General features: G+C 53.0%; 1 protein-coding gene across 1 annotated transcript in view; it reads right to left on the bottom strand.

Annotated features, from left to right (window-relative positions):
- BCAS4 (breast carcinoma amplified sequence 4) overlaps positions 1 to 25,572 on the bottom strand; it is a 55,733-nt gene extending 30,161 nt beyond the window's left edge. Inside the window, 4 exon segments of the mRNA XM_077873576.1 lie at positions 3,650 to 3,751; positions 10,715 to 10,786; positions 25,407 to 25,539; positions 25,541 to 25,572. Of these exon segments, the coding sequence (XP_077729702.1) occupies positions 3,650 to 3,751; positions 10,715 to 10,786; positions 25,407 to 25,539; positions 25,541 to 25,572 (339 nt within the window).
- Positions 25,573 to 26,904: the final 1,332 nt, after the last annotated feature.

Genomic DNA, 26,904 nt, shown 5'->3' with positions numbered 1-26,904 from the left:
ACCCTGCTGGCACCTGACTTTGTGATTTCCATCTAAAACTTGTAGTAGTTGTTGGCCTAAGTGTAAAAAACGCTGGAGTCACTTTGGAGCACGAGTGGCAGTTCCCAAAGAGAGTTCCAGTATGGCCTAGACATTCCACTCCTAGGTTTTCACCTGAGAGAAATGAAGACATATATTCACACAAAACTGAGACAAGAATGCTCACAGCAGCATAATTCTTAAAAGCCAAAAAGGGGAAAGGACCCAGGTACCCTTCCACTGATGAAGGATAACACGATGTGGTGTATCCATCCACACACTAGAATATTATTTTCAGCCATGATAATGAATGAAGTTCAGGGGCACCTGGATGGCTAAGTCTGTTGGGCATCTGACTCCTGACTTCAGCTCAGGTCATGATCTTACGGTCTTGGGATCGAGCCCCATATCGAGCTCCCTGCTGAATGGGGAGCCTGCTTCTCCCTCTCCCTCTGCCCCTCCTCTCATTCGTGCTCTCTCTCTTGCTCACTCTCTCATAAATAAAATCTTAAAAAAAAAACAAACAAACAAGTGAATTAAGTTCAGACACGTACTACAATATGAATGAATCCCCAAAACATTATCCTGAGCGAAGTAAGCCAGACATTGTAGGCCACAAGTTATATGATTCCATTAACACCAAACATCCAGAAGAGGCAAATCGGTAGAGCCAGAAAATGCATAAGTGGCTGCCAGGGGCTTGGGGTGAGGAGCAACTGCTGATGGGTGTGGAGTTTCTTCAGGAGAATGATGAAAATTAGGAACTAGGTAGTAATGGTGATTGTACAAGCTCATAGATACACTGCGTTCTTAGCATATTTTCACTGTTCCATGCATTCTGAATGGAATGCTTCAAGAAAATCATTTTGGGGGGCATCTGGGTGGCTCAGCTGTTGAGTGTCTGCCTTTGGCTCAGGTCATGATCCTGGGGTCCTGGGATCAAGTCCCACATCGGGCTCCCCGCAGGAAGCCTGCTTCTCCCTCTGCCTGTGTCTCTGTCTCTCTCTTCCTGTGTCTTTCATGAATAAATAAAATCTTAAAAAAAAAAAAAAAGAAAAAAGGAAAAGAAAATCATTTTGGACTTTTGTAGGGGGAGAAATAGTAATTGTGATCCCTTTGAAGGGTCCTGTCATTCTCAGCACAGGGCCCAACTCCATGACCTGGCCCGACATGGTCAGTCTGTGCCTGTCACTGCATGCTCACCTCTGACCTTGAGCTTTACACCCCCACAACCGGCTGACAGGCCCTGTTCCTGGCAGCCTCGGGGCCTCTGTCTCCCACTGGCCACTAGCAGGGGACAAGGAAACTTGCACCCAACTCAGGGTAGCTCAGAAGGAGCGTTCAACACATGCTGGCCGAGTCAATACTAGTAAGAGTTAGGTTCACGGGCCTCACTGCTGTCACTCCATTTTACAGGGGAGCAGAGGCTTGGGATTTGCTGGGGTTCGCATTCATCAGGATTTGAACCCAGGCAGTGAGGCTCTAGAGCCAGGGGCGGGGGGAGCTACTGGTATCCCATGGGTGGACACCAGGGAAGCCACTACACATTGTATGATGCACAGGAGAACCGCACAGCAGAGAATGTCAGGCCCCCAATGTCAGCAGTGCCACGGCAGGGATACCCTGCTCTAGGGGCTCTCCCGTCTCCTCTGTGGCTTCCCATCCCTCGGGATGAAGGCCAAAATCCTGACCTTGGATCTCATGACTTGAACAACAGGGCTCCTGCTGCCAACTTTCTGCAAGCCCACTCTGGTCACGTTCCCATACTCTGGCCATCCCAGGATCCTTCCAATGTCCCCCTCTCCTCCTGCCCCAAAGCTAAGCTCCCTTCCTGCCTCTGAGCCTCTGCCGGAGCAGTGCCCCCTGCCCATCCCTCCCAGCCAACGCCCCTCCTCTCCCCCTCTTCCTCCAGGGACCTGAGAAGCCACTTCCTTCCAGAGCACCCGCCTCTCTGCAAATCAGCCTTGGCCACTGTGGTCAACAGAATGGTCTCCAAAGAGGTCCATGACCTCATTCCCAGAACCTATGAATATATTACCTTACAGGGCAAGAGGGCAAGAGGGATTGTGCAGATGGGATTCAAGATCCTGCAACGGGGAGATGATGTTGGATTATCCAGGTGGGCCCCAGGTAATCACAGGGTCCTCGTCGGAGAGAAGCAGGAGGGTCAGAGTAAAAGAGAATCTGGGAGAAGCTGCGAGAAGGGTGGAAGTAGAGGCAGGGCCATGAGCTGAGAAATGCAGGGGAAGCTAAGACACGGAGGCTCCTCTAGAGCCTCCAGAAGGAACCAGCCCTGCTGACACCTCAATTTTAGCCTGTAAGACACATTTTGCACCTCCAACCTCAGGAGCTGTAAGATAGAAATCCATGTTGTTTTAAGCCACTAAGTCTGGTTATTGATGACGGTTAGAGGAGCGCTCTGTGCTCGGGTCTCTCCCGCTGAAGCACGGCCACGGATGGCACCTGTCTTTCTCACTGCGGGGGCCCCGCCGTGGCACACAGTAGGCCCTCAGTAAGAATGAGTGGACTGATGGCTACGGGAAGAGCTGGGCCTGAGAGCTGGGCCAGCCCAACAAGGCCAGAAATCTTACATTTTCTTTCCTCTGTCAAACGTGTGGAATAAAATTCAAATGAATCAGCTATTCCAAGGGCAAAGTTTTAATTATATTCCTGCCTCATTCTCTGCTGACAAGAATGTTAACTCTCTGCTAACTCCAGCGTTGGCTGTCATGCTCCTTTCCTCCGTGGCTCGGGGGGGCTCACGTCCTCTCTGTCCAGGTGGCCACGATTATAAATGGCAAGTTCCTCCAAGCCTCCTGGTCTCTTCCCTGTGTAAGGAGCCTGGATCCCAAGCTGAGGGCCCCCCCATACGATTAAGAGCTGGGGCCCCCGTGGATGTCAGCTCAAGTCCCAGCTTTAAGGCATTGGCTGTATGACCCCGGGAAAGTGGCTTACCTCCTGGGAGTCTATGCTCCTCCTCTGGGAGCTGGGGCAGCGAAGGTACTGACTTTGTAGTGCAAGGAGAAAAATGAGACACCCCACAGCTTAGCCTGGTGCTCACACAAATAAGATGCAGGTGAGGTAGGTCAGCAGAGAGGCGACAGGGCATGGTGGGGATTGTGGCAAGCAGCAGAACACGAATGACCCCATCTGAGGGGCGGCTGCCATTGGCCCCATAAAATACAGCCCAGGCCTTGCAAATGTTCTAACTTCTCAATTTGGGTCATGCTCATATGGGAGTTCGTATAAAAGTTCCCTGAGCCATACACTTACGATGTGTATACTTTATGTATTTATACCTTGAGAAATAAATCTTGAGATTAATGTATTTAAGGTATTTAAAGAAATGTGGGCTAAGTGCTATCGAAGCTTCTGAATTTCCAAAAGCGGCTTAAAAGTCAGATTTTTATAAAAAGCACTCTAAGTATTATGTGGGGTACTTTATATAAATTCCTATTTGTCATATTTTTAAAAATACCACGTACGCATAGACCCCCTCCTGCCACCGACCCCCTGCACTGGGTGTAACGACCGACACTCTCAACGCCAGATCAGCATTTTGGAAGAGAGGATGAAAGAGCCAGAACAAGCCCACAGATCTGGCAAAGAACGCTCATGGTCCTGGACACACCTCTAGCTGGTCCACTCTGGCATAGATGCCACGCATCTCCGTCACTTTGGCCTGGAGGAGTGGGATGTTTTCCTCCAAGATCTGTGAAGTGTCGCTTCTGATCTGCAAGAAACAAAGCAGCTCATCAGGCCCTCTGCCCTGGTACCCTCCTGCCTGCCTCTCGGGTCGCCCAGGGTCCGCAGAGCCCTCGCGGATGGCCAAGATGCCGAGCGGCACCCTGCATGGGGATGGGCTGGGAACAGCCCAGAGCCCCTGGGGGGTGGGGGGGGGACCCAGACCGGCTCCGGTGTTACTTACCAAACCACTAATGGTTTCCCCCACAAACACCTGACAATACCAGTCCCAAACGAACGGGCCCCATTTTCCAAACCACCTCACTGGAGCAAATGGAAAGAATCGAAATCTCTCCTCTAAACCCAGGTTGAGATAAGTTTTCACTGCACTGAAATTAATCATACTAATAAGTTTATAATAATCACTAACGTTCATAATAATGTGAATGAAAACCACAGCTGTCACGTATCCAAGTGCGCCCTGCATGCCGACACCGCACTCATTTCCCACACACCGCATCTCATTTAAGTTTCAATTTCTTCTGCTTGGAAGGGCTCCAAAAGTGGCTATGACCTTTATGAAGCCACATCCTTCCCTTGATCACTGAAATCGGACACCTATGTCTCTATTTTCTTTAAGGGCCCAAGGACCAAGCCTAGCCCCTCACACCCGCTGCATGATCCCCTCCCCTGGCCTGTGAACTGGCCCTGGCGACCCACTTCTAACAGAGAGGACTCAGCCCAAAAGGAGAGATGTCACTCTGGAGACAGGGTTACAGAGGACTGTCCCCCCAGCTTACTGGCATTCTCTCTCTCTTGCTCACACACACCTCGCTCCCTCCATCTTTCTCACCTGGCCTCTCCAGGCCTCTCTCTCAAATAAATAAAAAAAATTTTTAAATAAAATATTCAAAAAAAAATAAGATAAATAAAATATTCAAGTGATTGAAAATTTGCAATGTGTCTTACAAGTCAGCACCTCCGGCCTACGTCTCCCAGGCACGGAAGGCTGAGCTGAGCAGTGGCTGCTCCCCCAGGTGGGGCATGAGCTCTCTGGCGATGCAGTCGCCACTCCTCCCTAATGCCCCACCCCTGCCCCCTCCACTCAGGTCCAGATCCTGCCTGGCTCCTGCAGGTACCTGCATTTTTTACCCTTGACAGGATAAAGCCCTCGATATCTTCCCTTTTTCTGCCAAGGCCCAATTTCGAGAGACATAACCATCCCTCACAAGAGTAAGCTCTGGAGAAATCACCAAGGTGCAGTGATACAACAAAGAACAGATAACTCACGGCAAGGTCAGAACACAGTGGATCAAACATGAATCTTTTCTTTCTGCTAGTTTTTTTTTTTTTTTTAAGATTTTATTCATTTATTTGACAGAGAGAGAGAGAGACAGAGAGTGTGTACCAGCAGGGGGAGGGGCAGAGGGAGAGGGAGAAGCAGGCTCCCCATTGAGCAGGGAGTCCAATGTGGGGCCTGATTCCAGGACCCTGAGATCATCACCTGAGCTGAAGGCAGATGCTTAACCTGTGTGGGCCACCTAGGCACCCCCTTTCTGCTAATTTCTAAAGAAACAAATAGGACCAGAACAAGGAAAATCAGGAGGGTCTGGTCCCAGCGACCCACTGGAGTGAAGGGAAGGCTGAGAGAGGAGGTTCACGGAGTGCGCCCTTCCCTTCCTCTAGCTCTGAAGGACCCCAAGGAAGAGGGGGTCTGGGGCCGGGTAAGAAGACCTCTCTATGAAGACGCCTCTACTGGGGGCTCCAGGGAGCTATTACACCTGCCCGGGTGGCAGGCTGCATGTGCCTGGGGAGGGCGGAATAGAGAGTAATCCTTGGGGGTCTGAAAGGCCCCCAACCCTTTCTTGTGGTTCCACCAGGAGCTGGGAACTGGAGGTGAAGTAAGGGTGGGAGGGGCATGATGCCAGCCCTCGGGGCACCCTCGCCTGCAGAAAACAGGCCCTGTGAATCAGAAACTACCTCGTCTTCAACCTTTCGTGGCTGAGGACACTGAGCAAAGACAGAAAAAGGAAATGAGGCGGCCCAAGGTCACACAGCTACCTGGTGGGAGCTAGAAGGTTCCAATCCAGGTTGGTCTGAGGCTCCCGGTGGCACCAGAGGTCTTCACGCGTGCCTGCATCACATCTGAAAAACCAAAGCACGCCCAAGCGAGGCGCCACAATCTAAAACTAAGGATATTTCCCTTAGAAGCCCGGATTTCTAGCTTCTGGTGAAACAGCAGGTGTCCTGGCCACCTGGGAGTCCACGTCCCACGTGACAGCATTCGGCTGGAGCTGGGCCACAGCTGCCCCTTTGGTTAACCAGAGTGCCTACCGCACCCTAGAGCCTCCCCAACACATTTCTTTGCTCACACCCACTTCATGGGGTCACGTCACAGGCTGAGATAGCACGTCCTCATACGCGGCTGAGAAGAACAAGGAGAGGTCAGGGAAGAATCAATGCTGTCTGGGCCTCTGCAGGGACAAAGCCTTGGCTGGGTTTATGGCCTGGGGTCCCCACAGAGCCTTCCCGGGCCTGGCTTCCCACCTACCCAGAGCCGGCCTGGCAGCGGATGTGGGGTTATCTCCGAGCAAAGACGACTGTCCAGGATGATTCAGGGCCCCCAGGAAGGGGAGCCAAATGCACTTGACCCAAGCACACACATCAGTGCCAAATGCAAGTGCTGGCCCAAGGCCAGCAAGGAACTTTCTCCATCCATGTGGGCGAAGTAGGAGTCTGCTGCTCCCTGCCAGGGGTGGGGTTCTGCGGGCCCGGACAGGCTGCCCAAACTCCAGAGAACACGCTCATTGGCGTCATGACCTCCTGGTGCTTTGGTCATGATGATGGTGACCCCAGGAGCCGCCATCACGGGTCACTTCATACAGAGCTGGCACCCTGCTATGCAATTATTTTTAATTGAATGTAAATGACAGCGAAGTGCTCAGGCCCTGAGCGGACAGCTGGGTGAATCTGTACGTGTGTTCGCATCGCCCAGGCCTATGCGTAGAACACCCCATCACCCCAGAAGGTCCCCTTGTGCCTCTCTCCGGTCATAACCACCCTCCCCGAGCAAACCACCATTTGACTTCCCCCACCCTGTGTTCTGTGTCTGGCTCCTTCCACGGGGCTTCATGTGAGAGGCATCCAAGAGGCTGTGTGCACTCTGTTCCTATGCATTTGGGTTGCTTCTGGTTTGGGGCATCACGAACAAAACTGCTCCCAGCATCTGCGTAAAAATCTTTGCGGACTCTCGTCTTCCTCTCTTGGGTAATTATCTGGTAGTGGAATTGCTGGGATGTAGGGCCAGTGCATGTTTGCCTTTATAAGCATCTGCCCAACTGTTTCCAAAGTGGCTGTGCCTTTCTGCATTTCCACCAGCAAGTGAACAAGCGTTTCTGCTGCTCCACGTCCCCGCCCACACTTGGTACTGTCGGTCTTTCTCATGGTGGTCAGTACAGATGACGTAGAGGGCACATCCTCGCTCATGGAGTCCGCACCATAACTCTTTGGAGGAGGTTACCATCATCTGTGGTAGATGAAAGAGGGCTTTCCATTCCTTCCATGAACACATGGGGCTAATGTCCTCTCCCCTTGGATCTGGGTGCACTATGTGACTATTTGGACCAATACAATATGACAGAGGTGACACTGTGTCAATATTCATACCCAAGCCTCCAGAGATCTGGTGGTTTCCACTTCCCGTCTGTTGGAACGGTTGCTCCGGGAGGCCAGATGCCACGCTACGGAAGCCCAAGCTAGCCCTGAGGAGAGGCTGCACAGGGAGATTACACCATCCAGTCCCCGGCCAACCCAGCCCAGACGTCAACAAGTGAGAGGTGGAGCCACACTGGGCATCTCTGCCCCAGCAACCGGCACGTGGCTCTGATGAACCATCCCCTCTGTGCCCTGCCCTGGCCCACATTATACATTGGTTGTTGTTCGACACCACTAAGTTTTGGGGTAGTCTGATGCAGCCACGGACAATCAGGACCATTATCTCCATTTTGCAGAAGAGAAAAGAAAGGAACAGAGAGGTGAGGTGCTGTGCCCAAGGCCCTACAGCAGGAAGAGTCAGAGCTCAAAGTGGCAGCAACTGGCATGACATCTAAGGTCTAAACAGGTGGCAGGCGCACGCAGGGTAGTGAATCCCAGTCACACAGAGTGATCAAGGACAGGCTGGCAGTGGAGTTAATGCATCAGACAGGAAGCTGGACTCTCGTTCCTAATGGCCTGATGTTACCGGAAATGGAGCAGCTTCTCTCTGGACTGTGTACCAGGGAGCCTGGCCTCTCTCAGATCAGATCTCTAACTTGGTCAGTGTTTCCAAAGGCCAAAGCAGGGACATGGGGGACAATGTCCATGGTGTGATGTCACCTGCTCCTCAGAGGCCCCCACTCATCCCTATCTCGGATCAAAAGATAAACGAAGGTCCTGAGCCGAGGCTGAGAGCTGGACACCGCTCTCTGTGCCATGTGTGCAGACACGCCAGGTAAACTAAGCATCAGCTGTTGGGGCAGGAGGATTTCCACAACCTAAATGGCATCAGCACTGACCATTGTGGCAGAGGCCATGAAAGCATCGTTCTAAACACGTTATATTAAGTCAGGCAACACTCGTTTCTATATAAACTCATGAAATGGTCCTCACTCCCATGGGAAACCCACTCTCTTCCCTTTCTTGAAACACAGGACCCTCTGGGTCTGGTTATATTTGCCTGCTTTCAGCAAGGCTCAAAGTACAGAGAAACATACTCTGCCATAAAACACACAAGCACGTGATGGACGTACCTGGCTGGTGGCCAAGGAGTCAGGGAGCCCCCACGGGAGCAGTGGATGGTGACAGGCTGGCGAGCTCACATGCTGTCTGCAGTGGGGTGGCCACTATGCAACGCTGGCCGATGCTGGCCAGGCAGGAGCAAGCACCCAAGGGGAGCTTTCCTTCCAAAAGAAGCCAGAAAGCCTAAGTTTTTGCATGATGTTCTATAAATGTCAGCAGCAAATTCCATTTTCTTTTCCTTCCAGAAACATCCAACATATCCACAGGCAGGCCTGAGTCCATGGGTCACGTGCGTGATCTCAGTATTAAAATCTTTGCATAAATGCATCTCCAGGCTTCTAGTTAGAGGAGGCTGCCTAACACCTTGGCCTCCAGGTGACACACACACAGGTCTCTCCCCCCAACCACAGGAAGCCTTGACAGTTCCTAAGGTAGGGTGGCTGGGGCCCTCTCCCCATCCAGGCTGGCTCCCATCCCAAGCTCCCCCCTCAGGCAGATAGTGGGTCTCCTTTTGAGGAGGAGGATGGCTGAAACATGAGAACAAAATGTCCCTGGGTGACCAGTCCACCCCTCTTCCAAACCCGCCCCCTACCTCTGGGCCCCCACAGTCTACACTGTGCCCAGCACACCATACCTGCAGGTCAGAGCCTCTGCCTGGACGCTCGCCCTCCCCAGTGGCTGAATTCCTTCTCTTCCTCCTTCAAGCCCCAAATTAATCACCACCTGTTCTGCAAAGCCTTCCCGATTTCCCAGGCAGAATGTAACGCCTCTGCTCTTCATTTTTTTTTTTTTAAACAAATTAAGTCTTAGGATCATGCGCCCAGTTCTTTCTAGACCCCCTCTCTCTCTTCAAAACCTCTGCAGTCTCCCTTTGCACCTTGAATACACCTTCAGGCTAGTGCTTCAACGCCAGATGACAGCCCTGACCGTAGGCAGCGGCGTGTGTGTGTGTGTGTGTGTGTGTGTGTGTGTGTGTGTGAGAGAGAGAGAGACAGAGACGGAGCAGACTCTGCATCCTCAGGCTCACCGTGGCACCCAGTCAGGGAAGGTGCCCAATGGCTGGTGATGAAGAAAGGATGAGCTGTTCAAAGTCTGTCTCGTTACTCGGCTCCCACCTGGACTCACACCCACACTAGAAAATGGGTTCTCAAGAGAAAAACACACACAGGTCCTGCTGGGGACATTTCTGTCCTGTTCACTGTTGGGTCCCCAGAGGATGGATGACACGAGATAGGTCCATCTGTTAAATGAATGGGGAGGACACGGCGCCCATCGTGTTGCACTGCTTCAAGGAGAAATGAGGTGATATGGAAAACACGCCTCACGCTGTGCCTGGTGCCAAGTAGGTGTTCAATAAACGTCCAGGGCTGCCGTTACTGTTACTCCCTTGGGCTCTCACAAACACTTCTCCAGACATGTGCTTCACAGGGACACAAATCTACCCCTCTGGCTCCCAGCTGGGCTTCCTCGGCTCCGAGGCAGGGCCTGATCACAACATGGAGCTTTACCCTTTGGGCCTTTGAGCAGAAGCCTTAAACCCAGGTGGCTGAGAGCTTCCAGAAAATTCTATCACTGCTCCTCAGGGCCCCACGCCTGGCTGGCTACCATCCTGGGCACACAAAGATCTAGAGAAGGTTTTTACATAATTTGGAGTGGAGACCTTGTCTTCTGGGCGCCTAAGGAACCATCTTCCATCTTCTTCTGGGCCCAGCCAAGGGGATTTGATCCAACAAAATGGAGTGGGAGGCAGAAACGAGAGAGCAAAAGGATTGGAGAAGGAGCCTGATGCCCAACCCTGCCTCAGGCTACAGCCTGGGAAGAGGCTCCACCTAGGCCCTGCAGGCCCGAAGCCATTTCCTGGCTGTCTCCATGTTTGCCTGGCGGACCTTGCAGAGCTGAGGAAAGTTAAATATAGTCTTAGCATCCCCGCTGAACGGCTCCCCACATCGGTGCCCGAGAGTGCCACCTGGTGGCCCACTCCGGGCTCCTCGGTAGAATAAGAGCCATCTGGGGGGGATGGGCGCCACCAAGATGGCCGCCTCAGGAAGCCTTGGTGTTGAGAGAGCGAGAGTGTGAGAGAGAGTGTGCACGCGGCTTGCCTCTCACCGCTGGCTGCTGCCCCATTCCTTCTGGTTGCTAAATCACCACCAAAATAAAATGGCTTCCCCAGAAAACTCCAGGATGGGCCTGGAGTCTGGCCTGGGCCTACACCCACGCCTCCCGGGCAGGCACTCACCATGTCAGTCAGGCTGCAAAACTCTTCCAGCCTGAGGAGCATCCCCTCGATGGTCTCCTCCACCTCCTTCGCCTGGAAAGAGACAATATTCTGGAGATTAGCAAGTGGTTTCCAGGGAGACAAACGCCCTTCACTTTTTTTTTTTTAAAAGCAAACTAAATCTTAGGATTATCTGCCCAGTTCCCTTCAGACCTCCTTTCCCTTTTCAAAACCTGTCCTAGCGTCACTTAAAATAGTGATAAGCTGGCCACGATCTTGACGCCTGTGGACGGAGGACTGGTTAAAGCCACCGTGGACCATCCACTCCATGCAGCTTTTCACCAGAGAGGAGATAAGCGAACACTAGCAGGAAACAGGACAAAGCTACCCTAATCATCCCGTCATCGTCCTCGTCCAGATGAGGGAACCGTCCAGATGAGGGAACCGAGGCTCCAGGGGTGAGGCAAGCCTGCTGGAGATCACACAGCTAGCAAGGGGTAGGGCCAGGGTCGCCACGCCCACAACCCCAAAGCCTGCTCTTACCAACTTCGAGAAGTGTCCCCTGACACACACTGTGGATGTTAACACATGAGGCAGAAGACTTAAGAATGGACGCGGTTTAACAGAAAGGCCTGGAACCACACAGACCAAACTGCTAACAGCTAGGGGACGTACTTACACTAAACAATTATTCAGTCTAACATTTAGATTTAACTGGGTGTCCTGTGGTTCACCTGGCAAATCTATCAGTAGTGCTGCTTGGCCCTGGGGAGCAGGAATTGGGGGACAGGGTCTGACCAGGGAGACGTGAATGCTTTACTCAGTCCAAAACTCTAGGTACCAGGGCTGGGCGGTAACGTAATGAGGGTCATAAATGAGCAAAGCAGGCCGCCGGGGCTCATGGTCATCTGCCCAAATCTAGAACAGCCAGCCTCCAGCAGCCATCAGTAAACACAGACTCGGGGCTGCCAGGGCCTTCCATGTTTCAAGAGGAGCCAGAAATTTTAATTTTATGGAAAATGTCCCAATTTTTAAGTGGTAGCACAGATTCATGAGCTACCAAGCACGGGCCAAGCCAAACATGACCGGGAAAGGGTCTGCCAATTTACAACCCCATTTAAGTCGCTTGTGCAAAAATTACTTTGGACCTCATTTCCCCTCAAGTATGTACCATTTTTCATGACTTCTAAAATACCTGTGTTTTCTTTTGTTGCTGTAATGACCAGGCATCTAGGAAGAGAGTTCGCCTAGCACGTGAGCCACTTGCTCTGGCTTACCCCAGGCCAGACGGTTCTGCTCCAGGGAGGCGACACCAGACGTTTCTGGGCAGGCCCGGTACCCGCGGCCCGACACCTGAAGGCTCCCCTCTTCACCCACTTGTCCCGGGAGAGATGTTTACCCAGGGCCTGCTGCTTGTGGCAGGAGCCGTCGCTACCACAACAAAATAAACGGCTGTGCAAAAAAACATCTTTCCGGCTGGAGTAAAAATAGTACCGAGTTGCAATTTTAAACTCTGGAACCTTCATCTCACAGCTGGGACTATTTCTGGGCCTGCACGGGGGAGGCTTGACGGTGAAGGGGACCACAGCGGAGGCAGGCCTGAGAGACACACAGGAAGTTCTCTCCACCTCCAAAAAGTAAGATCACAGTAAAAAAAAAAAAAAAAAAAAAAAAAAGCCCTTCAAGCACTAAGGAGGGAAGACAGAGCCCAGAAGCCACAGAGATGGGGGACAGGAAGGCTGGTGGCTTCCTTCTGATGGCAGAAGGGATGAGACAGGAGAATAGTAGAGGGGCAGGGGAGACTCCCTCCAGAGTGCAGACCTAGGCGCCCCGCCCTGGACCTGGTCCCAACATGCTCAGGAAGGCCAAAGCTGCGCTCAGGAAGGCCAAAGCTGCGGGGAGACACAGAAGCCCACACCCACCCTGGATGGGCCACCCCCTCCCCAGCGGGGCCTGAGGCTCTTTGCCCAGAGGAAGCACATCTCCACCTACCGGGCAGGTTCAGAAAGGAGGCCTGTCAGTCCTGGGTTCAAATCCCATCTTATCTTTTGCCAACCGTGGGACCTTCATTCAAGGGCTTGACTTCTGTCTTTTGGATGGCTCCCCCGTGACAGCAACTGCCACACGCATGTGGGAGGGCTGTTAGGAGGTTACCCTCACGGGACGCCCAGTGGCTCAGTGGTTGAGCGCCTGCCTTCGGCTCAGGGCATGACCCCAGGGTCCTGGGATCGAGTCCCGCATCAGGCCCCCTGCAGAGTGCGCCTGCTTCTCCCTCAGCCTGTGTCTCTGCCTCTCTCTCTCTCTCTCTCTCTGAATAAATAAGTTAAAAAAAAAAAAGAGGTTAACTTCACATAATGAACGTGGTTAAATCACTTAATGGAGGGCTGACACACAGTAGGCGCATAATAAGCAGTTGCTTTACGCATCTCTCTCTCTAGGTAATAAAAACAATGGGCCATCGCTATGTTTGGATTATTTCTTTCGATTCTCCCAAGAACTCTATCCAGCAGGTGCTGTGATTTCCCCCTATGTACAGACTGAGAAACAGGACCAGAGAGCTTACGTCACTCGCTCAAGGTCACACAGCTAATAAACACTGAAGCCACATCTGACCCTGAGCACTGGGAGTCTGAAGTCTGCAACTACCAGGAGGCTCTTTGGAGAAGGAGCTACTGTCAGCTACAGTCTCCATCCTCACCTGTCACCCCCATCCCCACCTTCCAGGGCAGCTGGAGAGAGCAGAGAAAGCATCTGCTGGCTGGCCAGCTAAGGAGGAACAACCCCGAGACATTCCCAACCAACAGGAAGGAGCTCGGGATTAGCCAACCCGCCATGCCCACAAATCATTCACAGGACAATTTTCTCTCAAGATAATCCCCTAAGTGGCCTCAGAAATGAGAGTCCTGCAGGCTGCAGCCCACACGCCTTTTTAACCAGCCCATAAGCAAAATGAATGCCCTCGCCATCCTGTGCAACTCCCTGGGCATAAATTGTCCTGCTCCAAGGGGAAGAAAGCAAATGGCTCACCTAGAGGGACATTCAGGGCACTGCCGGTGGGGATGGCAGGAGGGCATTTTCAACACATGGCATCTACTTTCTTCTTACATAAATCTCCCAAAGTGCCAATCCAAGCTTCCCAGCTGGGTGTGCCAGAAAGCCAAAATGGGACAGCCCCTGCCCCTAAGTGACAGGCACCAAAAAAATCCCACAAACAGACCCTCCGCCACGGTCTTCTCCAGCTTAACAGGTGGAAACTCCATCGTCTGTTGCTCAGGCCAGATACCTGGGAGCATCCTCGACGCACCATCCCTTCTCGGCCCACCCCAGCCAGTGTGTCTGCAAATCCTCTCTGTTCTGCCTTCAGAATTAGCCCAAAGACAACCTCTTCTGTCCACCTGCCTGACCACCACCCCGGCACCAGGCACCGTCCTTGCTCGCTGCTCCTTGCTTCCTCTTTGGCCCCCACTGCAGTCCACTCCCCTGGAAGGCCCTGTCAAAACTTAAGCCCTCCTCACCTGGCAAACTTCCACCGTACTGCCTCACCACCACCAGTATGGCCACAGCCACAAAAATGGAAGATGACAAGTGTCGTTGAGCATGTGGAACCCTTGCACACCGCTGCTGGGAGCGTGACAATGCGCAGCTGCTTCGGAAACCAGTCTGGGCACTTTTTCTTTTCTTTTTTTTTTTTTAAGATTTGATTTATTTATTCATGAGACCCAGAGAGAGAGAGGCAGAGACACAAAGAGAGGGAGAAGCAGGCTTCCTGCGTGGAGCCCAATGTGGGACTTGATCCCAGGACCCCGGGATCATGTCCCAAGCCAATGGCAGACGCTCAACTGTTGAGCCGCCCAGGCGTCCCTGGGCATTTTTTCAAAAGGTTAAATGCAGAGTCACCCTGTGACCCAGCAATATAGCCCAGAGAACTGAAAGCATGAGGTTCTTACAAAAACTTGTGCATTATTCATGATAGCCAAAAAGTAGAAATAACTCAAGGTCCATTGGGTGATGAACGAACAAACAAAATGTGCCATGTCGTGGGAATATTATGTGGCCATAAAAAGGAATGTCGGTCTGATACATGTTATAGTGTGGATAATCCTCGAAAACATGAAGCTGAGTGAAAGAAGCCAGACACAAGAGGCCAAGCACTACATGATTCCTTTCAGGGGAAATATTCAGTAGAGGCAAGTCCATGGACAGAAAGTAGATCACGGGTTGGGGCTGATGGGGAGAGGGAGAATGAAAGGAGCAGTGCTAATGGTCATGGGGTTTCTTTCTTAGGGGACAGAAATGCTCTGGAACTAAGTCATGGTGATATTCATACAACATAGTAAATGTACTAAAAACCACTGAACTGTACACTTTAAAATGGTAAGTTTTTTATGTTACATGAATTATATCTTAATTAGAAAAAGAAAAGTCCTCCCTTGTCCTCAGCAAACACTTAATAGAGGCCTCGCCTACACCATCTGGGCCCTCCATCTGCTTTCCAACCTCACTGTCCACAGCTCACTCCCCACAAAACATACCAAGCATTGTCCTCACCCCAGGGCCTTTGCATCTGCTTTACCCATCACTGACAAAGCTCTCTACACACTTTCTTCAGGCTTTGCTCAACTGTCTCTTCTCAGTGAGGCCTTCCTTGGCCTTGCAGTCCCCTCCGCTCCCTGTCTTACACCAATTTATTTCTCTCTTCAGCCTCCATCACTAACATCGTATATACTTTTTTTTTTTTTTTTTTTTTTTTTTTTTACGTCTTATATACTTTACCTGTTTCCTGTCATCTTCCCCCACCAGAATGAAAGCCCCTAGAGGGCAGGGATCTTAGAGCCTTTCACTCACCCTTCCTTACCCCTGGATCTGGCCCAACCCATGTCTTGCTCTGACCAACAGAATGGGTGGGAACAATGCCTTGTGACATGAAGAGACCTTGCAGCCTCTGATTCACCCTCTTGGAAGACCATGGCCATGCGAATTAGTCCAGGCAATGCTGCTGGAGAAGCCAGAGGACAGGGGTGGCCGCGTGGAGAACTGAGACGCCCCAGCCGGCACCAAGTGCCCGACCCGAATGAGGCCACGCTGCAGCACTGCCAACCTTCCAGCTGCATGCAGCCCCCTGACCAAGCCCAGCCAGCATTTCGGGAACAGAACCACTCAGATGAGCTCCGCAGACCTGCAAAATCCTGCGCCACAATATGGTGGTTGGTTTCAGCCACAGAGATGTGGGGTGGTAGGTTACCCAGCAACTGGTACCCGATTCAGTGCCCCCAGGAAATATTTGTTGCAGGAAAGGAAGGAAGGAGGAGCAGGGAAGGAAAAAAAAGTGAGCAAGGGAAGGAGGAAGAAATGCGCCCTCCCAGTGGGGCCTAGATGGTTCTCCAGTCTCACCCTTGCATGTTATGCTGTGTGTTCCTAACTACACGCTGACATCTCTCTGCACCTTGGTTTCCCATTTGAAAATTGGGGAAAAACAATCCTCTGAGTCTGTCTTGAGATGGAAGCTGAGAAGTGTCAATGAAGTAATTTCTCTGGGTTACTCTCGGTGAGATGCCACAGCCGTACAAAAGATGGCAGTAACTGGGACCCTACCAAGGTCTCCACATTCAAATGCAATGGACACAGAAGCCAGGCAGGAAAAGTGAATACAAGGGAATGTGTTTTGTGCACGCTGCTCATTTTCAGTTTCTCACTTTTGGAAGAGACCTTCTACTTTTCTCTAAGAAACACAGTAGCACAAGCAGGATAATGAACAGCAGCTAATGCTCAGATTCCAGGCAGAGAGACAACAGGGAGAGGTGGGGATTGTGGCTAAGAGGAGACCCCACCTCCATCTAAAGGAGGCAGCTGCTACTTGACCCCAGCGGAGTGAACCAGGGGGAATGTGCCAAACCTGTTTTTTTGAGACAGAGAGTGATGCAGGTATTTATGCAAACTTCCCAGTTTGAGAATTCAAACCCCACCCCCCACAAAATAAAACACAGTAGGACAGACAGATAAACCTGTCTGCAGGCTGAATGTGGCCTTGAAACTTCTGCTCTATCTGTGTCTTCAGAACACAAGGCTATATGGGGCACCTGGGTGGCTCAGTTGGGTGATCATCAGACTCTTAGTTTCAGCTCAGGTCATGATCTCAAGGTCGGAGGATGGAGCCCAACATGGAGCTCGGTGCTCAGTGGGGAGTCTGCTTCTCCCTCTCCCTCTGCCCCTTCCCCCACTCATGCTCTCTTTCTAAAATAAATAGATCTTTTTTAAAAAATTAAAAAAACAGGGATCTCTGGGTGGCGCAGCGGTTTGGCGCCTGCCTTTGGCCCGGGGCGCGATCCTGGAGACCCCGGATCGAATCCCACATCGGGCTCCCTGCATGGAGCCTGCTTCTCCCTCTGCCTGTGTCTCTGCCTCTCTGTCTCTCTCTGTGTAACTATCATGAATAAATAAATAAAATCTTTAAAACAAATTAAAAAAACAAAACCAAGCACATATGAATTGTCCAGAACAGGTAAATTCAGCGACAGAAAGTAGACCAATGAGGGGCATTGGGGAGCAGGAGCTAAAGCGTATGGGGTTGCTGCTGGGGGTAATGAAAATGTCCTAAAACTGATTTGGGTTGATGGTTGCAAAACTCTGTGGATAAACAACAACAATAACAAAGAACCCCATAAAATTGTACACCTTAATTGTATGGTATATGTATTATATCATAATAATGCTGTTTACACATACACACGCACACGCACACACACACGCACGGGAGTCCTCCTAGGAAACCACAAGGTCCATTCAGCTAGGCCAGGAACAGGGCCACTGAAGACCTAGACCTCCTGTTGCAACATTTTGAGAGAAGCCAGACATTGGATTTTTTATGAGAAAGCTCCCACTTTTTAGAATTTGGCAACTACTTAGCATTTTTCAAATCAAATCACAGTGCCAGCCAGAGGACACCCACTTGCAGCCACATTGAGTTCCAGGGAGGGTTTTCCGGCTTTCACTGACACCAAGCCTGCGTCTGCCCGTGTCTCCGGCATCCTCTGGCCAGGCGGGGCTGGGGTCCCCCAGTATGCAACAGGGGCAAAAAATAATTGGCCCAAGGACTGCAGGGCCTGCCCTCACCCTGGGCATGCAAACAAGAATGTCACCTCTTCTCCCAAAGCAGTCCCGGTGGCCCCTTCAGATGACAGCAAAGTAAAGGTCTCCCACTAGCCTGACAGGAGGCAGAAAAAGCAGCCCCATCTCCGTGCCCTAGATGGAAGGGCTGGAGTGACAGTAGGAAGCCCCCGGGAGCTGGGGGCCAGCAGGAGCAAGGGCCATGGAGAGCAGAGGGGCGATTCTCTAGACAGTGCTTGGTGGAACTGCAAACCATGAAGGACCCGGCACATTAGGTGACAACCCCCTTCCCCAAGAGGGGACATGGGAACTCCTTCCTCTCAGGCCCCAGCCAGCCAACAAGAGCTCCCATCCAGCCCTCGAAGCCCCCTTGACCTGGAGGTTTGAGTGTCCAGAAAGGGCTGCCACTCTACCCTATAATTGCCCTGACCCCAGTCTCCAAAAGGGTTTATTTGGCAACAGCGACCAAAATTTAAAACACAGGTACCCCTAGGCCCAGGAATTCCCCCATTAGCTATTTACCCTGCAGACGTATTTGCACAAGTGCAAAATGATGTGTGTACAGAGATACTCTTGCAACAGACTCTGAGAGGAAAAAAATCCATGTAACCTATAGGCCCATCAATAGAGGAATGGCTGCCTGAATTGTAATCCAGACAATGCAATTCTGCTTAGCAGCTAAAAATAAGCAAGCAGCTCTCTATGTATTCATATGGAAAGATCTCCAAGACGTACTGAGTGAAAAAAAGCACGATACGCAAATGGCATGTTACAGGTGGGGATGGGGAAGGGGCCACAGACAGGAACAGAGCCTCAAAGGGCCCGGGAACTCGTTGCAAGGGAGCTCCCTCACCACTCCCTGGCCACCGAGACCTTGGGATTTTTTGACATGCGCACATACTTTTTTTTTTAAACAAAACTTATTTTATTTTATTTTAAATATTTTATTTATTTGTGAGAGACACAGAAAGAGAGAGAGGCAAAGACACAGGCAGTGGGAGGAGCAGGCTCCCTGCAGGGAGGCCGATGTGGGACTCGATCCCGGGTCTCCAGGATCAGGCCGTGGGCTGAAGGCCGCACTAAACCGCTGAGCCACCCGGGCTGCCCAACAAAACTTATTTTAAAAGCAAAACCAACTCCAATTTACTTTGAAAGAACCCACAGGCCAAATTTCCATCACACTGGCACCAAGGATTAAATTCAGAACCCAGGGTGGCTCATGCGGATCGTGTGCTCAGCCACTGTGTTCTGCAAACCAAAAACTGGAACCTAGGCTGGGCTCACGAACGCGGGTCACAGAGTGAACCCCGGATTTCTAGGCCTACGCGAGGCCCTGCTGGCCGAGTGAAAACTCATGATCTTCAGCACAAGGGAAGGGCTGGATAGGGCTGAAATCCCCACCGCCGAACACAGTACAGAACAATTAGTGTGCGTCAACCCCCACACCTGCTCTGTCCCTAAGGACAAAAGCGTCTCCCATGTATCCTCCCTCCCAGCACCTGGCACCCTGTCTGCACCCAGTACCTGCTCAATAAACGTCTGGAGAATGATTGAACAAGCGTAGCTGATGCTCCCAGCCTGCCAACCACGGGCCAGACCCTGCGCCCCACGCTGCCTGTGGATTAGCTCATCCAAACCCACAACCACCCTCTGAGATGAGCGGACAAGGCACAGGGGGCTCCGAGCACAGGGCCAAGGTCCGACCCCAGGCCGAGCGGCTTCAGAGCCTGCGTCCCCCCACCTCTAGGCCTGAGCAGGAGCAGGATTGGGGGAGTCCACACAGCCATAAAGGATGTTTCTTTAACTGATACACATGAAGTCACTCAGTGCTGTGGACAAAGCAGCGGGCAGGACAAACAGGGTCCCTTGTCGGGCGGCCGCTGGAAGCAGGGCCTTCACAAAAGGGGAGCAGGTCCCACTGCCGCTGGTAGGAGGTGTGTGGTCCCAACCGGGCTGACCATCAGAATCCCCGGGGGAGCGTTTATCAGTCCAGGCCCCCAGCCCTGGGCCTCACTCACAGGTGACCCCCACAATCAGCAACCACACTGATTTTCCAACACACTGATCAGTCTAGGTCACCCCGGCCTTAAAAGCCCGCTGGAGAGCTTTCAGGATCCCAGTGTCTGGGGGGCGCCCACGCCAGTGACATGAGAATACCCGGGGCGGTGGTGGTACAGGCGGCAGGCACCAGAATTATTTTTTGAAGATCCCCAGATGACTCCAGTCTTGGGCAAAGTTTGGGTACCATGCCCTCTACCACCGCTCTCAACCTTGGCTATGCCCCACCCCAGCCCAGGAGGCGGCTTTGGCTTCATCTTCTATTTAGAGATGCGTGAAAGAGGCGTGGCCCCTCGGAGCCCACTCACTCCGCAGCCGCCGCCTGTCCACGGCGCAGAAGCATCCAGAAGTATCGCTGTCAACCTGCCTGTGTCACAGGCACTGAGCTCATTGCCCATCTCTGTGACCCCCTCTGTTTTAAAGCTTCTAGGTTGGTTCCGAGGCTCCCGGCTGACCCTCCCCCAAAGCACGTCCTAGGAGAAGAGGCTGTTCAGACCCAGGGATGGTTCCTCCCACGGCCCGGGCGGTCTGCGGGGACAAAGGTCTTCTGAGTAGCCGCCTTGGCCTGGGCTCCTCACACCCCAGGAAGGTCCTGATTCAGGAACGTGGCCCACTCAGTCCATCCACGTGGACGGCCACATCTGTGGGCCCCGCTGCCGCTCCAGCCCTTCCAGCTCCAGCCCCTCCAAGCATTCGGGCCCTGCAGCCATGAGGCCAGAAATCTGATCACCCCTGCTGTGGCCCGCTCACCCCTGCTCCCGGCCAGGAGCCCAGGATCGAATCCAGAGTCCTCCCCCTGGCCCAGCTCTGCTCACCCTGGCCCTTGGCCCCTGAGGCCCACCCACTCCACGTTCCTCCGTCTGCCCCTCGGGCCACGCGCACGCTGCTGGATCTCGGCCTGGTGGTCCCTCCCAACCCAACCTGTGTGTCTCCATCATAGTCCCTCTGCTGTGTCCCTCACGGCACTGCTTGAGCATTACTGGTCCACTCATCTCCCTGCCTGCAACGCCAGTCCTGGAGGACAGGCCCCGCTCTGCCTCGCAGGCCTCTCCCCGGACTCAGCACAGTGCCCGGCACACAGCAGGTTCACCGTAACGACCTGGGGAATAAATGAATACAGAGCTACATCTTGAGACAGGGCATCTGAACCTCCCCCACTTGAATGCTGAAAGCAGACCAGCAGGTCACAAGGGGCAGGGCACATGCTGGGGGTGGGGGGGCTCCCCCATAAGCACATGGTGTTTGCAGGTTGGACATAAGAGAATATCCTTTGCTTTTACAAAGGAACAGCCTCCTCTATGTTTTTTTCATGAAACCCAAGGGCATCTCTGGCTGGTTTGTGTTTCCCTACATTAGTCCAAACACAAAGTTTGGAGAATTCGTTTTGTTTTTATCCCTACACGACGACAGAAAAATCAAAGGTTCAAGCCCAAGGGTAAAGGGTACCTGATACTAGCTTCAGTGCGGGGAATACAACGGAGGGGGTGGGCGGTGGTGGTGGGGACTGCGGTAAACAGGAGGGCCACATCTAGGAAATGTGAACCCAGACCGACCATACCTGCTAATATTTTATTTTATTTTTTTAAAAGTAGCCTCTTTGCCCAATGTGGGCCTTGAACTCATGACCCTGAGATCAAGAGTCACCTGCTCTACTGATGGAGGGGTGCCTGGGTGGCTCAGTCAGTGGTACGCGTGACTCTTAATCTCGGGGTCGTGAGTTCAAGCCCCACGTTGGGCATAGAGCCTACTTAAAAACAAAACAGACAGTCTAATATTTTAAATAAGCAAGAAACTCAGAGTTTTTCATGAGAATCCTCCATTTAAAAAACTATATTGATAGATCCAGTCACATCAGAGGGCTGGATTCAGCACTCTGGGCCACCAGTTTGCAACCCCTGATCTAATCCACTTGCGGTTAAAAGACCCAGGTGTCTTCTCTGCCATCGTCCTTTGCTCACTCAAACAGAGACCTCAGGCCTGAGAAAGTGCTGGCTTGACTTCTTCCCATCTAGGCCATGAGCCTCATCTGCGGGCCAAGCCTGTCCTGTGTGCCAGCAGAGGAACCAAACAGGATCCTGAAAGAACCTGGCCAGGAATTCACCTGTGCATGGGTATCAGTGCTCAGCCATTCGGGAGGGCCCTTGAGCGCCCTTCCCTCCTGAATCAGAGGGCACCCAAGAGGCCAACACCTCTCTTTCTCTCTCTCTGCCATCTTGAAGCAGCTTCTGGAGACCGCCCTGAAACTTCCCCCAAAAGAGGAAGTTCAAATCAGAAAAAGAGAGAAAGTAAAAAAAAAAAAAAAAACAAAAAAAAAAAAAACAAAAAAAACTTGTTGAACAGAATACCCCAAAGACACTGAAAAACAGTAAAACACTCGCACCTGCCAACCAATGCCAAAATGCCAGCCCGCAGCAGCTCCTCGATCCCAGGACACAGAGCACGGTCCGGGGTGCGGCTTCTGTCCTCCTCACGAGCCACACCTCCCACTGCTCCCCCTTCCACCTGCTGCTCTTCCATCCTGAAGGGCACCGGGCTTCATTCCACCCCAGGGCTTTTGCGGGTTTTGTTCCTGGGTTATTTTTCTCCTCTTAGCCTGGCCAGCTCTCATTCACACTACAGGCCTCAGCCTAAAATACTGCTGCCTCAGGAAGCCCTCCCTGACTGTACCCCAACAAAGTCAGGTCCCTGTGCTTCCTCTTTCTTGCACATTCCTCGGTAGGTACCACTCAGGTCTCAGCTTTCCTGGAGAGACCTTCTCCGCCCTCTGTCTTGCTGACTCACACAGACACCCGCTACGGCACCACCACCTCTTTGTTCCCAGTGCCACCATCACCATCTAGAGATTTTGTGTGTTCCGCATCTATTGTCTGGCAGTGTCCTGAAAGCAGGGTTCCTGCGTGTTTCACTGCTGTCCTCGGCCCCTGGCACATCGTAGGGGGTTCAAGGTGTCGAATGCAGCCCCATCTCACTAGGGACCCCAGGACACCCCTAGGACTGGAGTTGGCTGGTCTGGGGACCCCTACCGTTCCATTTAAAAGCCCCAAGCCGCCCCAAGAGAAGGGCCCAGCTGTCCAGGCCGGTTCCTAGACCAGATCTCCCTTTGCAAGCTCACTGGCCCATCTGTAAACAGCCCCAGTGAGGGGACCTGCTAATGAATTAAGCTTTAAGTAGAGGTTGCAAGTGACTCTGCTCTAGCAGTTTCTGCGTCTTCTGGTAAATAAACTTCAGCGAGCCCTCTAAGTGGGTTTATCGCCACGCAGAGCTACAGGGAGTTGGGCTCTTCATTACATCCCTTACAAATGAGCGTGAGCCAGCCCGTGTCTGAGTTAAAGAGAGCCCTGAGTGAGAAAATGAAGTTAATACACACAGTTTCTCTTGAAGGCTGTCCCTAATAGAGACAAAATGAAGCTGATGTTTAGCCGCTGGGCACAATGACATCTCTGCTGAGAGCAAGGGAGAGAAGGAACAAGAAAGGTGCCCACGTTTACTTAAACCGGTGAAAAACTAGAGACTACCCAAACACCCGTCTCCGGGGGCAGGATTCACAAATTATAGCACCTCCAGCGGGCCTCACCGATCCCACGAGGGCCTCAGGTTTCTCAGCTATAAAATTGACCCACAAACCTCCGGGCCACTGGGTCACCGGGAACAGGGTTCGGCACACCGCTAGCACATAGGATGTGCCCAGGAAATAGGAGTAATTGTTATTTCATTGTGGGATACTAGGAAGCCAAAGAATGGTGGAGACCAGCTGGAAGCCACCAGCCTCATGTGACAACTGAACACGGAGAATGTGGCCGGTCCAAACTGAGATGTGTCCTAAATTCAACATAAAAGCCTGATTTGGGGGCGCCTGGGTGGCTTAGTCCATCAAGCATCCAACTCTTGATTTCGGCTCAGGTCACGATCTCAGAACCCTGAGATCAAGACCCAAGACGGGCTCCCCACTAGGAGAGGAGGAATCTTTTTAAGATTCTCTCTCCCTCGCTCTCTGCCCTCCGCTCCTACCTCTCTCTTTCTCTCTCAAAAGTTAAACCCTGATTTTGAAAACCCAGCACAGGGCAGCCCCGGTGGTGCAGCGGTTTGGCACTGCCTACAGCCTGGGGTGTGATCCTGGAGACCCAGGATCGAGTCCCGTGTCGGGCTCCCTGCATGGAGCCTGCTTCTCCCTCTGTCTGTGTCTCTGCCTCTCTCTCTCTCTCTCTATGAATAAATAAAAAAAATCTTAAAAAGAAAAAAAAGAAAACCTAGCACAAAAAAAAGATGGTAAAAATCTCATTGATTTTTTTTTTTTTTACATTGATAGCATGTTAAAATGATTGACATTTTGGAGGCACTGTTATTTTAAATACATGGAGACTAATTTCACCTGTTCGTTTTTTTCCTTTTTTATGTGCTTCCCAGCACATTTCAAATTACATGAATGGCTCACATTCGCGGCTCAGAATGCACTTCTATTGGACAGCTCTTATGGATACGTTCTGACAGGAAAATACGGCCGGGCTATTTTGTAAAACTGAGATACAATTCACGTACCATTAAAGTTCACCCTTTAAAAAGTGTGCGATGCTGCGGTTTTCAGAATATTCCCAAAGTCGTTGCAGCCATCACCGCTAACTCGGGAACATCTTCATCACCCTGAAAAGCCCTGTACCTTATCATTAGCAGTCACTCCCCATTTGTCCATGGTATTTTGAGTAGAAAACAAAAAAAAGCAATTCGCAGAAGAGTATTACAGCATCAAGTGGGGCTTTATACAAACCAACACATAGTATTAAAAATATAGATACAGACCCGCATGTATGAATACATTTTTTTTTAAGTGTCTGGAATGAAGTAACACACACCACATTGCGAAGTGGAGTTGGGGACACGGTGTGTGTGGGGGGGGGGAGGGTGCTCACCCTTTATTTGATGTGCTTCTGTCCTGCTTTTGAGACTTAAAAAGAGAGTTGAATTCCAGCCCTAAATAACTCCTGGCGGACTTGGACGCAGAACTTTTCCGCGGCGCTGCTACCAGACTGGCTTCGGCTGAGAGATGGAGGGCCTAGTTTCAGATCTACTTTTTATTCTGTGCTTTTAAAATAGAAAGTGCAGCTAGAGACGAGGTATTTTCCCTCTTAGCAACAGCAGGGCCGAGGCCGGGGCTTCCCCGCACCGACGCAGCCCGCGCGCCCCGGCCCCGGCCTCCGAGCGCAGGGGAGCGGGGCGCGGGGCGCGGGGCGCGGGGAGCCGGGGCGGGGCGCGGGGAGCCGGAGCGGGGGCAGCGGCTCCCAGGCCCGGGCGGGATGCGGCGCGGGGCTGGGCTGGGCGCCCGCGGGCCTCCGGCTGCAGGACCCAGCGGCGCCCCCGCCGCGCATCTCCCTCCGAGCCGCGCCTGCACCGCCGATCCGCGGAGGAGGGGGCGCCCCAGGCCCCTGCGCGGGGCGCGGGAGGAGCGGCGGGGCGCCAAGGGTTCGGGTCCCCGCGCGCCCGGGGCCCCCCCACCCTCTCCTGCCCCGGGGTGCAGCCCCCCCCCGCCTCCCCCACCTGCGTCCCGCGCCCGCCCTACCTCGGCCCCGGGCTCCGGGGTCAGGAAGAGCGCGAGCTCGCGCGCCCCGCTGCGCACGGGCTCCGGCCGGTCGGCGTCCACCAGCAGCATCAGGAGCGCGGCGGGGTCGAGCGGGCGGCGGCTGCGGGGGAGCCGGCCTCGGAGCCCCGCCCCCGCCCCGCTGCATGCCCCGCGGCCCGCCTGGAGGAGGCGGGGCAGGTGCGCGCCCTCGGCGAGCGCCGGGCCGAGCGGGCAGCGCCACCCAGTGGCGGCGCGCGGTGTGCGCGCCCGGCCTCGCTCCACCTGGCAGAGGCGGAGCTGCTCGCACGCCCGCCCGGCAGCACCTGGGGCTCTTGCAACTGCCAGAGCCCCGAGCGCACGGGCCCCGGGGCGGCCCCTGGGCCCCCGCACCTTTTGGAGCTCGCGGGGCGATTCGCGCGTACCCCGGAGCGCGGGACCCGCCGGCAGAGCCCCCCGCCCCTCTCCGTCGGGATGAGGGCGGAGCCACGGGCCCGGCCCCGCCGCCCCGGACCGCCCCGGCCGCTCCAGCCCGAATCCCCGAATCCCCGAATCCCCGAATCCCCGGGGGTGGGGCCCGGGCCTCGGACGGAGCGCGGCCGTCCCGGATCCTCTCGCTTGGAGCCCAAAGCCCCCGCCCCCAGGGCCGCCCTAACTCCAGCATCTCGCGTGCGCCAGGCGGACAGTCCTGCAAATTAGGGAAACCGGGTGCAGCGGTCCTTATCGTCCCATGGGCAGCTTTTAAAATAAACTCCCCAGGGAAGTCTCAAGCGCTCCAAGTGTGTCACCACCGACCCCCCCCCCCCTGCAAACACACCCCTGGGAGGCTTGTGTAGACCCTCTGGAGGCTGAAGACGGCGGGGTGCATCCCCCAAAACAATGCTAACAAGGAAAATCCTAAAAACAGTGTAAAGGTATAGGGAAGTCTAGAGTTCTTATTTTTCCCATGACATCTTTTTTTTTTTTTTTTAATGTTGCATTCGTGTAACAACATCAGGCTGGGCTGAGGGTTGTAAATAAATACACGCGATAACACCCCGCCCCCCCCCCCCCCCCCCCGCTTAAATCTAAATGTAGAGTTTAGCGGATAACCCGAGGCAGGGGGGTCATGCTCGACCTGTCCTGTGGGTGATCCGTCGCTGCACGATGCCCACTTCCACATCCGCGTCCTGCTAATTTCTCCACATCTCTGCCCAAACAGGCCTCTAGGTCACCGTCGCTTTCTGGAAAAAAAATCTTGGCAAAGATTTGGGCCACAGGTGGCTGGTTAAAGGATTTGATAGGAACCCAGGGAACCTGAACTTGGCCACTCATGACTGTCGTGATTTCCCTTTCTCTCATCACACAGACACCCAGGAACCAAGGCCAGACCCTCAGCCCTGCAGGTGGGCTGGGACCCTCCCTCCAGATCTGGCTTCAGTTGAGCCCAACAGGCCCGAGCACAGCAAACTTCCCCTGGTGGATGAGCCTCATAAACATAATGCTAAGAAGAAAAAAAAAA

This window comes from Canis aureus, chromosome 26 (genome assembly GCF_053574225.1).
Source record: "Canis aureus isolate CA01 chromosome 26, VMU_Caureus_v.1.0, whole genome shotgun sequence".
NCBI lineage: Eukaryota > Metazoa > Chordata > Mammalia > Carnivora > Canidae > Canis > Canis aureus.
This window is presented reverse-complemented; position numbering and strand designations above follow the sequence as displayed.